General features: G+C 46.1%; 1 protein-coding gene across 1 annotated transcript in view; it reads left to right on the forward strand.

Moving 5' to 3' along the window:
* LOC137367175 (dynein axonemal heavy chain 6-like) overlaps positions 1–16,181 on the forward strand; it is a 1,370,791-nt gene that overhangs the window by 276,838 nt on the left and 1,077,772 nt on the right. Inside the window, exon 7 of the mRNA XM_068028611.1 lies at positions 1,901–2,068. Within this exon, the coding sequence (XP_067884712.1) occupies positions 1,901–2,068 (168 nt within the window). The remainder of the gene's footprint in view (positions 1–1,900; positions 2,069–16,181) is intronic.

Raw genomic sequence — 16,181 nt, forward strand, 5'->3', positions numbered from 1 at the left:
TTTCACCCATAGGGTGGCGGGGGTCTGGAACTCACTGGTAGAGGCAAAAACCCTTATTGCTTTGAAAAAATATTTGGATATGCACTTGAGGTCCATAACCTACAGGGCTATGGGCCAAAGCTGGAAAATGGCATTATGGGCCCAATTTTCCCAGCCCTGTGGTGGCGTCTTTGCAGGTTGGGGCGGGGAATTTAGACACAAAAGCATCAAGGCGGCTCCCTGATGTGTTCCCGCCTCCTTGTGATTTTTCTGGAGGTAGCTTTGTGGAGATGATGGCTAGCCACCCAGCAGTGGTGGGAAACCAATGAATAGCAAATGAGCCAATTAATGTCCATTTTTCGAAGGAGTTTGAATTTTGCTGGAGGTGTATGTGACCCCCGCTTTGTCTACAGCTTGCCTGCTCACTGGAGGTAAGGGCACAGCTGGAGGCTGAAGCACCATGAGATGCATATGCACTTGAAGGATCAAATTGGCAAGCCTCAGGCTATGCATCTGCAATGGCTTACAAATAGAACCATAGAAAAATTGTGGCACAGAAGGAGGCCATTCAGCCCATCGTGTCTGCGTCAGCTGAAAAAAACTAGCTGCCCAATCTAATCCCACCTTTCAGCACCTGGTGCGTAGCCTTGCAAGTTACAGCACTTCAGGTGCAGGTTAAGGGTTTCTGCCTCTACCGATCCAGGCACTGAATTCCAGACACCCACCACCATCTGGGTGAAAAAGCTTTTCCTCATGTCCCCTCTAATCCTTCTACCAATCACCTTAAATCTGTGCCCCCTGGTAATTAACTTCTCCACTAAGGGAAACAGGCCCTTCCTGTCTACTCTGTCTAGGCCCCTCATAATTTTGTACACTTCAATTAAGTCACCCCTCAGCCTCCTCTGATCTAAGGAAAACAACCCTAGCCGATCCAATCTTTCCTCATAGTTGCAACTTTCCAGACCTGGCAGCATTCTTGTAAATCTCCTTTGTACTCTCTCCAGAGCAATTATGTCCTTCCTGTAATGTAGTGACCAGAACTGTACGCAATACTCCAACTGTGGCCTAACCAGCATTTTATACTGTTCCAGCATTACATCCTGCTTTTGACTTCTATACCTTGGCCAATAAAGTAATGCATTCCATATGCCTTCTTCACCACTCTATCTACTTGTCCTGCCACCTTCAGGGACCTGTGGACAGGCACTCCAATGTCTCTCACTTCTTCCACCCCTCTCAATATCCTCCTGTTTATTGTGTATTCCCTCGCTTTATTTGCCTACCCAAATGCATTACCTCACACTTATCTGGATTGAATTCCATTTGTCACTTTTCCACCCATTCAACCAAACCATTGATATCTTTCAGGAGTCTACAGCTATCCTCTTCACTATCAACTACACGGCCAATTTTTGTGTGTTTCACCTGTAGACGAATCCAACGGATATTGCTGAGCGTGGCTGCCGGTCCCATCATCAGTATTGCACCTCCACCTTGTGCTCCCTCTCTTGCTCCATGCAGCTCAGTATCACGCAGCCTTCACAGTGGGGCTGACGGCCACCCTTCACTGGACACTCTGATTGGCTCTTCTGCATCCATGGAGCTCCTGCTGTCCCTAATTGGATGCTGCACATTGAGGCGACCTGCTAATTGGCTGCCTGTCGTAAAATTAAGCAGGCAGGTGCACTGTGGCAGGGAGCAGGATCTGGACCCATAAATAATCCCACCTCCCGAATGTTTTCAAATTTGGGAAAATTCAGCCTGGTGGGTCAAATGTCAAATGTCCTCCTTCTGTGCTGTAAATGTTTTTGCTGCAGCACGAGGCTGGGTGCCCATGCCAACATTCCCTGTTCCTATCACCTCTGCCACTTCATTTGCACAGAGTATTGCATAATATGTGACTTCTGCCTTTCCACTGCAGGATGTCACAACTCCAAAGGAAGACAGGGGAGACTTTCTATACTGTCTCTCAAGAACTCGGGATGATCCAAGAGCTCGCTACAATCCTTATGATCTGCAAATTGTTTCGGCAAGCAAAGCCAAATCCTACAAACAGTACTGGACAATCAGTGCATCCTATGTTTCTAAGGTAACAGGAACTACTCATCCCTTTCACTGCAGTGTTTGATTTGTCAATAGTCACACAGTTTATTTAATAAATCAGTGCTGCTTATTGTTTGGATACTTTCCTCCTTTTGCACAAACTGTTCTGCTTAAAAAGTAACAGAAACTTGGGAACAAGATATTAGAGAGTTAAAAAAATCTAGAATGCTAGAAATTCAAAACTTTTCAAGGCTGCAGGGATAGAGGAGGGGAGTAGGTCTAATTGTACAGTTCTTTGCAAGAGCCAGCAGAGGCTCAGTGGGCCAAATGACCTCCTACTGTGCTGTTTCATTCTATGATTATATAAAAACAGAACATGCTGTGAATACATTGCAGGCTTGCAGACCCGCGGGCATTTGAAAAAGAAAATGGAGGTCAGTGCTTGAGATGGGCTCCTCTATCACAACACTCCAAGCCGAAACATTAGGCGGTCTTTTGCTTGGAAATTTTGTTGGAAATTTCCTTTCCTGACTGACACTCGTACCATCAGCAGAATACTGTTGGAAAACCTAGACGTGCCAGTCTTCCGCTGAAGTTACGGTGGGTGGTCGGGAGGAAATTCCCAGTGGCTATTCCTAATATTTTCTATAGCAATTCATAAAGAATGGGACCAAAGTGCAAGAGATTTGTGTTCTCTGAAAACAGAAGTGTGATTCCTGCCTTTCTCTCAGTGCTGCATCTCCGTTACTCTGTAATTATTGCATGCAATTTATTGTGTCAGTTCCCAGGCATCTGGAAGAGATGGTGAATATTTCTTTAGGATCAAGGTCAGGCTTTACTGATGAATACAATTAGAAATGATGGAGTGATGTGGGGAACAAAGTGGTCATGAACTGCTGGGCTCGGGTAATGGCGTGCCAAGAAAGGTGACAATGTCAAGACATCCCAGTATCAAAATCAGCAACACCATCTAAAAAGATAACAACTTCCAAACCAGCCTTGAATATATAATGTGCAAAGAGCAGTGGGTCATCACTTAAACTGCACGTAATGCCAACATCCTATGACCCATAGCTCAGGAAAAAGGATTAAATACACGAAAGCTCAGTTTGTGACAAAGGCAGTGCTGAAGCTGGGGGATATATTTTGACTTGATATTTTATATTTGGGGCATTTTCCAGCATTTTGGAGTCTGCTTAATCCTACCTTTCAAACCAAAGTTAATTCCCCCGGGAAGTGGCAGAGATGTTTTCAATACTGTTGCGAGGTTTCCATTTTTTATTAAAAGCTTGAGAATCTATATTTTTAAAAACTGAAAAGGATTTAATGGACATTGAATCATCTGGAGATTGCAGAACTTTGTGGGTGTTTTTTTAAAAGGAAGGTCAACAAAAGTAAGCAAGTTTTTGCTGGAAGGCACATGATTTCAGGTAAACATAGCAGGAGGTTTTGAACTAAGAGCGTTTGCTTATTGACAAGTCAGAATTTATGATTATCATAGGACTTGCCTGGAAAAAGTTTGTTTCATTTTGCACTGTTAAAAGGCAGCTGGTTTTTGGACTGAAAGGGACAGTTGGAATTTGCTTATTGATTTGCGAGGAGGACAGAAAATCCAGACCACTGTTACCTCTCTTTGAAGAATCCCTGCACTTGAAAAGCAAAGCTCTGTATGAAGTTGTACTGTTTCCTCCTGTATTTTGAAGAAATCCTGAATGTTTGCAGAAACCTTGCATTTTTAAAAAAGAACTTTGCATCGAATGTGTGAGAACTGAAACCTTTGTTGCTGCACACCTGATGGAAGACCTATGTGAAGCCTTCTGCAGTTGAATTTCTTTCACCGCCTACTCAAACAGACTGTTCATCAGTATTGCCTGGAAAGAGTCCTAGTGGCAGCCACCTATTCGACTTTGGGTCACGTCACCAAAATAAAGGACTTCCTTCCATATCTTCTCTGCAGTCTAAGCTGTGAACAAAAATCCCTTTTTTCCTGATTGGTTAAGACATGGTTGATAATAAATGGATAATTTTATTGTTTATTAAAGAGACCTGGTTGGTGTGCTTTATTCTGGGGACAAATAGAGTATTGAATTGACTGTTCCAGTAAGTGGGAAAAGATATTGATATGCTGTGATCTGTGGAGAAGTGGAACTGAATTAACAGTGCACACCTGCCGCCTCGGTCATAACAATACACAGAATTTGATATTTACACTGAAATCGATGGAACTTGCTACCTCAAACAGTCGTTGAGGCAAATAGCTAGATGTATCTATCATCGAATCATCGAATTATAGAATGGTTACAGAACAAAAATAAGCCAGTCGACTCTTTGAGTCGGTGCCAGCTCTCTGCAAGAGCAATTTCGCCAGTCCCACCCCTGCACTTTCCCCGTAGCTCTTCTGGTGCTTATCCAATTCCCTTTTGAAAGGCACAATTGAATCTGCCTCTGCCACACTCTCAGGCAGTGTATTCCAGATCTTAACCACTCGCTGCATAAAAAAGATTTTCCTCATGTTGCTGCTGTTGGTTCTTTTGCCAGTCACGTTAAATCAGTATCCTCTGGTTCTCGACCCTTTCGCCAATGGGAACAGTTTCTCTCTATCTACTGTGTCAAGACCCCTCCTGGGGATAACTAGATAAACACATGAGGGAGAAAGGAGTAGAAGGATATGCTAGTGTGGTTAGGTGAAGAGGCTAGTGTGGAACATAAACATTGGCACAGATCATTTGTGCTGAATGACCTGTTTCAATGCTGAAAATACTATGTAATATTCTGTATTAGTTCATTCCATTGGGAATGAATTGAAATATCCAACAATGTTACCTGTTCACTTCATATCTTGATGGGGTTCATGATGAATGGCCCCTCTCCCTTACTGTGTTACAAGAGTGCTTCTGTTTTTCATATTGTAATATATGTTTTTAAGGACTTAAAGTTGAATTATGGACATTGATTCATCTGGAAGCTTGAAGAGATGCTGAACTTTGTGTTTTTTTAAAAAGAGGTCTCCAGAAGGCTTCCTGGTCTTGGCTTGTAAACATGTCATGTTTTCAGATAAAATACCACCAGGCAGCTTGTTGTTTTGATGTGGAGAAGATGTTTACAGAGAAGTGACAGGCCAAGATTTATAGGGGTCAGGAGGCTTGATTCTTGTGACATTGGTTTTGCTTTGGATATTGAGTTGGAGAGTCAACTGCTTGGAAGACAGTTAGTTTTTGCCTGCCAAGGAAACCCAGCTCATCCCTTTCTCTCTCTTGGAAATAAACCCTGCATATCCAGTGGGTGAGTCTCCTCTTTCCTCCTGTATTTGAAGAAACACTGCATATCGAATGTGTGGGAACTAAAACCCCTGTTGCTGCATTTCTGCGGTAAGCCCTATCTGAAACCTCTGTTGCTGCATTTCTTGGAAAGTCTACCCAAACTGATCTTCAAAATAGCCTGAAAAGTACTGTTCCAGGCAGATCCCATGACAGCTGTCCATATGCATTTGACGCCAAACTAAAACAAAGGACATCTTTCTATATCTTCTCTTTCTTCTTCAAGAATGAGCAAGTATTTAACCCAAGTGGTTTTTTTTGTCTGTTTTTTTGTAATAGAGCTCAAAAACACAAATCAGTTTATTTTTCTGGTTAACCAGTATATGTGTGTCTATGTGAGTGTGAGGGGCTGAGGTAAAAAGGGAACTTTAATATTTCAATCTGTGTGTTTATGATTTACTTCATTACTGATTAAGACTTGTTTTATGATAAACTGATAATTTTGTTGTTTATTAAAGAAACCTGGTTGGTGTGTTTTATTCTCGGATAAAAATAGAGTATATGATTGACCATATCGATAAGTGGGAAAATTTAAATATATGTTGTGAACTGTTGAGAAGTGGAACTAGAATAAGCAGTGCACTCCTCCCGCTTAGATTGTAACAACTGTAAAACAACTGGTGAGAACAAGGACTTCAGCATTGGTGGCAGAGCGACTCAGCCCCACAGGACCATATAGTTAATTATAACAATTTAATAAGGATTTAATAAGTATTTATTTATTTCATATTAATTAACTAATTAGTGCTTGAAATGACAGTTAGAGGGGTGAAGTGCTTCACCTGTGAGATGTGGGAAGTCCGTGACGCTTCCAGCATTCCGGACGACTACATCTGCATGAAGTGTACCCAGTTGCAGCTCCTCACAAACCGCATGGATCGGTTGGAGCGGCAACTGGATGCACTTAGGAGCATGCAAATGGCAGAAAGCGTCATAGACAGGAGTTTTAGAGAAGTGGTTACACCCAAGGTGCAGGCAGATAGATGGGTGACCGCTAGAAGGGGCAGGCAGTCAGTGCAGGAATCCCCTGTGGCTATCCCCATCTCTAACAAGTATACCGTTTTGGATACTGTTGGGGAGGATGGCCTATCAGGGGAAAACAGCAGCAGCCAGAGCAGTGACACCACGGCTGGCACTGTTGTTCAGCAGGGAGGGACAAAGCGCAGAAGAGCAATAGCTTTAGGGGACTTTATAGTCAGAGGCACAGATAGGTGCTTCTGTGGACGTGAAAGAGACTCCAGGATGGTATGTTGCCTCCCTGGTGCCAGGGTCAAGGATGTGTCTGAACGGACAGGGGGCATTCTGAAGGGGGAGGGTGAACAGCCAGAGGTTGTGGTACACATCGACGACGTAGGCAGGAAGAGTGATGAGGTCCTGCAGGGGGAGTTCAGGGAGTTAGGTAGAAAGTTAAAAAACAGGACCTCTAGGGTTGTAATCTCAGGATTACTCCCTGTGCCACGTGCCAGTGAGGCTAGAAATAGGAAGATAGTGCAGCTAAACACGTGGCTAAACAGCTGGTGTAGAAGGGAGGGTTTCAGATATCTGGACCATTGGGATCTCTTCAGGGACAGATGGGACCTGTACAAGAAGGACGGGTTGCATCTAAACTGGAGGGGCACAAATATCCTGGCTGCGAGGTTTGCTAGCGTCACTCGGGAGGGTTTAAACTAGTGTGGCAGGGGGGTGGGAACCAGAGCAGTAGGACAGCAAGTGAAATAAATGAAGGGGAACTAGTAAATAAGGCCAGTAAGACTAAGAGGAAGAGCAGGCAGGGAGATGTTGCGGAGAACAGCAGGACTGGTGGTCTGAAGTGCATTTGTTTCAATGCAAGAAGTATAACAGGTAAGGCAGATGAACTTAGAGCTTGGATTAGTACTTGGAACTATGATGTTGTTGCTATTACAGAGACTTGGTTGAGGGAAGGGCAGGATTGACAGCTAAATGTTCCAGGATTTAGAAGCTTCAGGCGGGATAGAGGGGGATGTAAAAGGGGTGGGGGAGTTGCATTACTGGTTCAGGAGACTATCACAGCTGTACTGCGGGTGGACACCTCGGAGGGGTCATGCAGCGAGGCAATATGGGTGGAGCTCAGGAATAGGAAGGGTGCAGTCACGATGTTGGGGGTTTACTACAGGCCTCCCAACAGCCAGCGGGAGGTAGAGGAGCAGATATGTAGACAGATATTGGAAAGATGTAAAGGTAACAGGGTTGTGGAGGTGGGTGATTTTAACTTCCCCTATATTGACTGGGACTCACTTAGTGCTAGGGGTTTGGATGGGGCAGAATGTGTAAGGAGCATCCAGGAGGGCTTCTTGAAACAATACGTAGATAGTCCAACTAGGAATGGGGGCCGTACTGGACCTGGTATTGGAGAATGAGCCCGGCCAGGTGGTCGAAGTTTCAGTAGGGGTGCATTTCGGGAACAGTGACCATAATTCCATAGGTTTTAAGGTACTTGTGGATAAGGATAAGAGTAGTCCTCGGGTGAAGGTGCTAAATTGGGGGAAGGCTAATTATAACAATATTGAGCAGGAACTGAAGAATTTAGATTGGGGGCAGCTGTTTGAGGGTAAATCAACATCTGACATGTAGGAGTCTTTCAAACGTCAGTTGATTAGAATCCAGGACCAGCATGTTCCTGTGAGGAAGAAGGATAAGTTTGGCAAGTTTCGGGGACCTTGGATAACACGGGATATTGTGAGCCTTGTCAAAAAGAAAAAGGAAGCATTCGTAAGGGCTGGAAGGCTAGGAACAGACGAATCCCTTGAGGAATATAAAGACAGTAGGAAGGAACTTAAGCAAGGAGTCAGGAGGGCTAAAAGGGTTATGAGAAGTCATTGGCAAACAGGATTAAGGAAAATCCCAAGGCTTTTTATACGTATATAAAGAGCAAGAGGGTAACCAGGGAAAGGGTTGGCCCACTCAAGGACAGAGAAGGGAATCTATCTGTGGAGCCACAGGAAATGGGCGAGGTACTAAATGAGTACTTTGCATCAGTATTCACCAAGGAGAAGGACTTGGTGGATGATGAGCCTAGGGAAGGGTGTGCAGATAGTCTCAGTTATCTCATTAACAAAAAGGAGGAGGTGTTGGGTGTCTTGCAAAGCATTAAGGTAGATAAGTCCCCAGGGCCTGATGGGATCTACCCCAGAATACTGAGGGAGGCAAGGGAAAAAATTGCTGGGGCCTTGACAGAAATCTTTGCATCCTCTTTGGCTACAGGTGAGGTCCCAGAGGACTGGAGAATAGCCAATGTTGTTTCTTTGTTTAAGAAGGGTAGCAAGGATAATCCAGGAAATTATAGGCCGGTGAGCCTTACGTCAGTGGTAGGGAAATTATTGGAGAGGATTCTTCGGGACAGGATTTACTTCCATTTGGAAACAAATGGACTTATTAGCGAGAGGCAGCATGGTTTTGTGAAGGGGAGGTCGTGTCTCACTAATTTGATTGAGTTTTTTGAGGAAGTGACAAAGATGATTGATGAAGGAAGGGCAGTGGATGTTATCTATATGGACTTCAATAAAGCCTTTGACAAGGTCCCTCATGGCAGACAGATACAAAAGGTGAAATCACATGGGATCAGAGGGGAGCTGGCAAGATGGATACAGAACTGGCTCGGTCATAGAAGACAGAGCGTAGCAGTCGAAGGGTGCTTTTCTGAATGGAGGGATGTGATGAGTGGTCTTCTGCAGGGATCAGTGCTGGGACCTTTGCTGTTTGTAGTATATATAAATTTAGTTTAGTTTAGAGATACAGCACTACCCAGAATCGAACCCGGGTCCCTGGAGCTGTGAGGCTGCGGTGCGAACCACTGCACCACTGTGCCGCCCATAAATGATTTGGAGGAAAATGTAGCTTGTCTGATTAGTAAGTTTGCGGACGACACAAAGGTTGGTGGAGTTGCGGACAGTGATGAGGATTGTCAGAGGATACAGCAGGAAAGATCGGTTGGAGACTTGGGCGGAGAAATGGCAGATGGAGTTTAATCCGGACAAATGTGAGGTAATGCATTTTGGAAGGTCTAATGCAGGTGGGAAGTATACAGTAAATGGCAGAACCCTTCGGAGTATTGACAGGCAGAGAGATCTGGGCGTACAGGTCCACAGGTCACTGAAAGTGGCAACGCAGGTGGATAAGGTAGTCAAGAAGGCATACGGCATGCTTGCCTTTATCGGTCGGGGCAAAATAGGCAAGTAATGCTGCAGCTGTACAGAACTTTAGTTAGGCCACACTTAGAATATTGCGTGCAATTCTGGTCGCCACACTACCAGAAGGACGTGGAGGCTTTGGAGAGGGTACAGAAGAGGTTTACCAGGACGTTGCCTGGTCTGGAAGGCATTAGCTATGAGGAGAGGTTGGATAAACTCGGATTGTTTTCACTGGAACGACGGAGGTGGAGGTTTACAAAGTTATGAGCGGCATGGACAGAGTGGATAGTCAGAAGCTTTTTCCCAGGGTGGAAGAGTCAGTTACTAGGGCACATAGGTTTAAGGTGAGAGGGGCAAAGTTTAGAGGGGATGTGCGAGGCAAGTTCTTTACACAGAGGGTGGTGAGTGCCTGGAACTTGTTGCCGGGGGAGGTGGTGGAAGCAGATACCATAGAGACGTTTAAGAGGCATCTTGACAAATACATGAATAGGATGGGAATAGAGTGATACGGACCCCAGAAGTGCAGAAGGTTTTAGTTTAGGCAGGCATCAAGATCGGCGCAGGCTTGGAGGGCCGAATGGCCTGTTCCTGTGCTGTACTGTTCTTTGTTCTTCTTTGTTCTTGAAGAAATTCCTCCTCATCTCAGCCCTGCATGGTCTACCTCTTATTCTGAGACTGTGTCCCCTGATTCTAGAGCCCCCCAATCAGGGGAAACATCCTTCCTGCATCTACCCTGTCAAGCCCTGTAAGAATTTTGTATGCTTCAATGAGATCATCTGTCTTTCTTCTGAACTCTGGAGAATATAAGCCCAGTCTCTTCAATCTCTCATTCCAGCTTTCATCCTTATCCCCTCAGCTTTAGCTTTTATTCCAATAATAAAAGCAGAATACTGTTTTCATCAGTTCTGAAAGGTCACAGACCTGAAACGTTAACTCTGCTTCTCTCCCGACAGATGCTGCCTGACCTGCTGAGTATTTCCAGCACTTTCTGTTTTTATTAACCTTTATTCCAATCTATTACTTTGATCGATATCTTATGTCTTTCTCAATCATTATCTTAAACCTTAATATGTTGTGATCGCTACTGTCTTGATGTGCCCTTACGCTTACTTCTCTTATCTGCTCTGTTTCAATTCTCATTATTAGATCCAATAGTGATTCCTCTCTTGTTACTGAGTAAGAAAGGAGTCCTGTGTTATGCTCCTCTTGCTCAATGTGGGAGCTCAGGGACACGGCTGATGTCCCTGACTCCTTCACGTGCTGGAAGCGTGTCCAGCTGCAACTCTTGTTAGACCGCATGACGGCTCTGGAGCTGCGGATGGACTCACCTTGGAGCATCCGCGATGCTGAGGAGGTCATGGATAGCACGTTTAGCGAATTGGTCACACCGCAGATTAGGACTGCTGAGGGAGAAAGGGAATGGGTGACCAAAAGGCAGAGAAAGAGCAGAAAGGCAGTACAGGTGTCCCCTGCGGTCATCTCCCTCCAAAACAGGTATACCGTTTTGGATACTGTTGAGGGAGATGGCTCACCAGGGGAAGGCAGCAGTTGCCAGGTTCATGGCACCGTGGCTGGCTCTGCTGTTCAGAAGGGCGGGAAAAAGTGTGGAAGGGCTATAGTCATAGGGGATTCGATTGTAAGGGGAGTAGATAGGCGGTTCTGTGGTCGAAAACGAGACTCCCGAATGGTATGTTGCCTCCCAGGTGCACGGGTCAGGGATGTCTCAGATCGGCTGCAGAACATTCTGAAAGGTGAGGGTGAACAGCCAGTTGTCGTTGTGCACATAGGCACCAATGATATAGGTAAAAAAACGGGATGAGGTCCGACAAGCAGAATTTAGGGAGTTAGGAGCCAAGTTAAAAAGTAGGACCGCAGAGGTAGTAATCTCAGGATTGCTACCAGTGCCACGTGATAGTCAGAGTAGAAATGAAAGAATAGCCAGGATGCATGCGTGGCTTGAGAGATGGTGCAGGAGGGAGGGGTTCAGATTTTTGGGACATTGGGACCGGTTCTGGGGGAGGTGGGGCTATTACAAATTGGACGGTCTACACCTGGGCCGGACTGGAACCAAAGTCCTTGGGGGTGCTTTTGCTAACGCTGTTGGGGAGGGTTTAAACTAATGTGGCAGGGGGATGGGAACCAAATGAGGAGGTCAGTGGACAGTAACGAGGTAGTAACTAAAGCCTCTAAGGAACTAGATAATGAAGTCAGTGTGACTAAGGGGAAGAGTAGGCACGGAGCAGATGATGAATGCAAAGGGACTGGTGGTCTGAGGTGCATTTGTTTTAATGCAAAAAGTGTAGTAGGTAAGGCAGATGAACGTAGGGCTTGGATTAGTACCTGGGAGTATGATGTTATTGCTATTACTGAGACTTGGTTGAGGGAAGGGCACGATTAGCAAACAGGGTTAAGGAAAATCTCAAAGCCTTTTATTCATATATAAGGAGCAAGAGGGTAACTAGAGAAAGGATTGGCCCACTCAAGGACAAAGGAGGAAAGTTATGCGTGGAGTCAGAGAAAATGGGTGAGATTCTAAACGAGTACTTTGCATCAGTATTTCACCGAGGAGAGGGACATGGCGGATGTTGAGGTTAGGGACAGATGTTTGATTACTCTAGGTCAAGTCGGCATAAGGAGGGAGGAAGTGTTGGGTATTCTAAAGGGCATTAAGGTGGACAAGTCCCCAGGTCCGGATGAGATCTATCCCAGGTTACTGAGGGAAGCGAGAGAGGAAATAGCTGGGGCCTCAACAGATATCTTTGCAGCATCCTTAAACACGGGTGAGGTCCCGGAGGACTGGAGAATAGCTAATGTTGTCCCCTTGTTTAAGAAGGGCAACAGGGATAATCCAGGTAATTATAGACCGGTGAGCCTGACGTCAGTGGTAGGGAAGGTGCTGGAGAAGATACTGAGGGATAGGATCTATTCCCATTTGGAAGAAAATGGGCTTATCAGTGATAGGCAACATGGTTTTGTGCAGGGAAGGTCATGTCTTACCAACTTAATAGAATTCTTTGAGGAAGTGACAAAGTTGATTGATGAGGGAAGGGCTGTAGATGTCATATACATGGACTTCAGTAAGGAGTTTGATAAGGTTCCCCATGGTAGGCTGATGGAGAAAGTGAAGTCGCATGGGGTCCAGGGTGTACTAGCTAGATGGATAAAGAACTGGCTGGGCAACAGGAGACAGAGAGTAGCAGTGGAAGGGAGTTTCTCAAAATGGAGATGTGTGACCAGTGGTGTTCCACAGGGATCCGTGCTGGGACCACTGTTGTTTGTGATATACATAAATGATTTGGAGGAAAGTATAGGTGGTCTGATTAGCAAGTTTGCAGATGACACTAAGATTGGTGGAGTAGCAGATAGTGAAGGGGACTGTCAGAGAATACAGCAGAATATAGATAGACTGGAGAATTGGGCAGAGAAATGGCAGATGGAGTTCAATCAGGGCAAATGCGAGGTGATGCATTTTGGAAGATCCATTTCAAGAGTGAAGTATACAGTAAATGGAAAAGTCCTGGGGAAAATTGATGCACAGAGAGATTTGGGCGTTCAGGTCCATTGTTCCCTGAAGGTGGCAACGCAGGTCAATAGAGTGGTCAAGAAGGCATACGGCATGCTTTCCTTCATCGGACGGGGTATTGAGTACAAGAGTTGGCAGGTCATGTTACAGTTGTATAAGACTTTGGTTCGGCCACATTTGGAATACTGCGTGCAGTTCTGGTCGCCACATTATCAAAAGGATGTGGATGCTTTGGAGAGGGTGCAGAGGAGGTTCACCAGGATGTTGCCTGGTGTGGAGGGCGCTAGCTATGAAGAGAGGTTGAGTAGATTAGGATTATTTTCATTAGAAAGACGGAGGTTGAGGGGGGACCTGATTGAGGGGTATAAAATCATGAGAGGTATAGACAGGGTGGATAGCAAGAAGCTTTTTCCCAGAGTGGGGGATTCAATTACTAGGGGTCACGAGTTCAAAGTGAGAGGGAAAAAGTTTAGGGGGGATATGTGTGGAAAGTTCTTTACGCAGAGGGTGGTGGGTGCCTGGAACGCGTTGCCAGTAGCTGTGGTAGACGCGGGCACGATAGCGTCTTTTAAGATGTATCTAGACAGATACATGAATGGGCAGGAAGCAAAGAGATACAGACCCTTAGAAAATAGGCGACATGTTTAGATAGAGGATCTGGATTGGCGCAGGCTTGGAGGGCCGAAGGGCCTGTTCCTGTGCTGTAATTTTCTTTGTTCTTTGTTCTTTGTAAACACTGTAAATAATTCGATTCCATTTTCCTCTTTTCTGGCCTCTTCTATTTAGGGGTATTTGTCATGATGATTGTTCAATATCTTTTACTCATTTCCATGTTGCAAGTGCCAAGGGACTCCCAGGTGCCTATCCTACAGCCCATTGTGGTGATAAGTGCACAGAGATGAATCATGCAATTCGATTTCGTTTGAAATGTGTTTTGGACAAAGCCCTTTTAAGGTATCTTGCTTACCAAAGTTTCAGGTAAAACTGCAGTGTGTGTCCTGCTGCAGAATGTTAAACGTTCAAAGGGCCATCAGGTATTCCGAGGGCGTGAAAGCACTTTATAGCATGCATACTTTGATGGTCATCTTAGCATTAGGTGAGCGATCTTATCTGGTCTCCCTGACTGAGATCAACTAAACAAAGATTGAACACAGGAAGCCCCAAGCCTGTATAGCTCAGCAATTGAATGGGGGAAGTTTTTTTTAATTTCTTTATTGGGATGTGAGTGTCGCTGGCATAAGCAGCATTTATTGCCCCATCCTTAATTGCCCTTAAGAAGGTGATGGTGAACTGCCTTCTTGAACCGCTGTAGTTCATGTGGTGTAGGTACACCCTTTCAGATGGTGCGGTTCCCACGTTTCTGCTGCCCTTGTCCTTCTAAGTGGAAGAGGTTGCGGGTTTGGAAGGTGCTGTCGAAGGAGGCATGATGAGTTGCTGCAGTGCATCTTGTGCTACACGCTGCTGCTACTGTGCGTCGGTGGTTTAGGGAATGAACTTTAAGAATGTCGATGGGCTGCCAGTCAAGTGGGCTGCTTTGTCCTGGATGGTGTCGAGCTTCCTGAGTGTTGTTGGAGCTGCATTCATTCAGGTAAGTGGAGAATATTCCATCACACTCCTGACTTGTGCCTTGTAGATGGTGGACAGGTTTTTGGAAGTCGAGAGGTGGGCTACTCACTGCAGAATTCCCAGCCTCTGACCTGCTCTTGTAGCCACAGTATTTATGTTGCAGCTCTAGTTCAGTTTCTTGTCAATGGTGCCCTCGCCCCCAGGATGTTGATAACAGGGGATTCAGCGATGGTAATGGCCTGAATTTTACGGTAGATGGACGGGAGCCGGACTCCGATGTGAAAGTTGGTGGCGAGCCCGCTCCCGCCCAGCTGGGGATCTGTCCCATATTTTACGGATCCCCAGACTGTAATTGTCCTGAGGCGGAACTTCCACCTACTTGAGGGAGGAGGTCCCGCCTCAGTGAGCTGCCGGCCAATCAACGGGCCGGCAGCTCTTCGTCCCAGCAGCGCCACCGGGAGCGGACACATGTCGTCGGGACCCTTTGGGGTCGGGTCAGGTGGCAGGCCTTTACATCAATACATGCGTAAAGGCCTGCTACCCGACCTGACCCCAACGGGATCCAACGGCACGTGTCAGGTTTGGGTCGGGCATCCGGGTCCAATATTCGGACTTGGGTCGGGTTTCCTTTGCACACCTCTACCAGGAGGGGGTAAGTTGGGGGATTGGACCTTCCCTGGTGAGGCTGGAGTGGTCCTTTGGGGAAGTGGGGTGTCGTGGGTCCCGGGGGTGGGTTGGGAGGCGGGGGCATCCCTCAATCAGGCACCTTGTGCCCGACTGCCATGTGCCCCCCCCCCCCACCCCGGGGTGTGGAAAGGCCGGCAGCTATCGCTGGGCAGCCTTTCACGTCCCCAGCCCACCCGCTTGCCACGGGTAAAATACCCGTGGAGGCAGGTGAGAGCCCTTAAGAGGCCGTTAAGTGGCCACTTTAGGGTCTCGATTGGCCTCGGGCGGGCGGGTCGTTTCCCACCCTCCCATCCCCCGGCTGACCTCCATAAACTTGTCCAGAGGCGGAATCGAGGCGGGTCGGCCTCCCGGAGCCTGCCGCTCAATTTTACGCCGCCCTCACGCCACCATCCGACCCGCTGGGGTGGTGTAAAATTCCAGCCAATGTCTTTGAATATCAAGTGGAGATGGTTGGATTCTTTCTTGTTGGAGATGGTCATTGCCTGGCACTTGTGTAGTGTGAATGTTTCTTGCCATTTATCAGCCCAAGCCTGAATGTTGTCCAGGTCTTGCTGCATATGAGACAGACTGCTTCAGTATCTGAGGAGTTGTGAATGCATCACTCCATTGGAACCCTATAATTGCAATAGGTTCTTTATGCTGAAGGAGTTAGAATTTTTTTCTTTTGCAGCATCCAGAAATGATAATATGCCCCATTTCCTATTGGTGTGTTAATGAGTTCCATTGTCGCAGGTCTGCATTGTATTATGGATGAGCTATGTAGATCTAATTCACACACAGCCTGGTGTGGTCAACAAAAGGTCAGCTGTTTCTTTTCAGTTATGGTCTCCTTTTAATGATGCATTTTTCTTTTATCAAGCAGAAGATGATGCTTCTACTATTAACATTGAATGGTTTTCTCCCACTGCAGAAGCCCAT

The sequence above is a fragment of the Heterodontus francisci genome, chromosome 3, assembly GCF_036365525.1.
Source record: "Heterodontus francisci isolate sHetFra1 chromosome 3, sHetFra1.hap1, whole genome shotgun sequence".
Lineage (NCBI taxonomy): Eukaryota > Metazoa > Chordata > Chondrichthyes > Heterodontiformes > Heterodontidae > Heterodontus > Heterodontus francisci.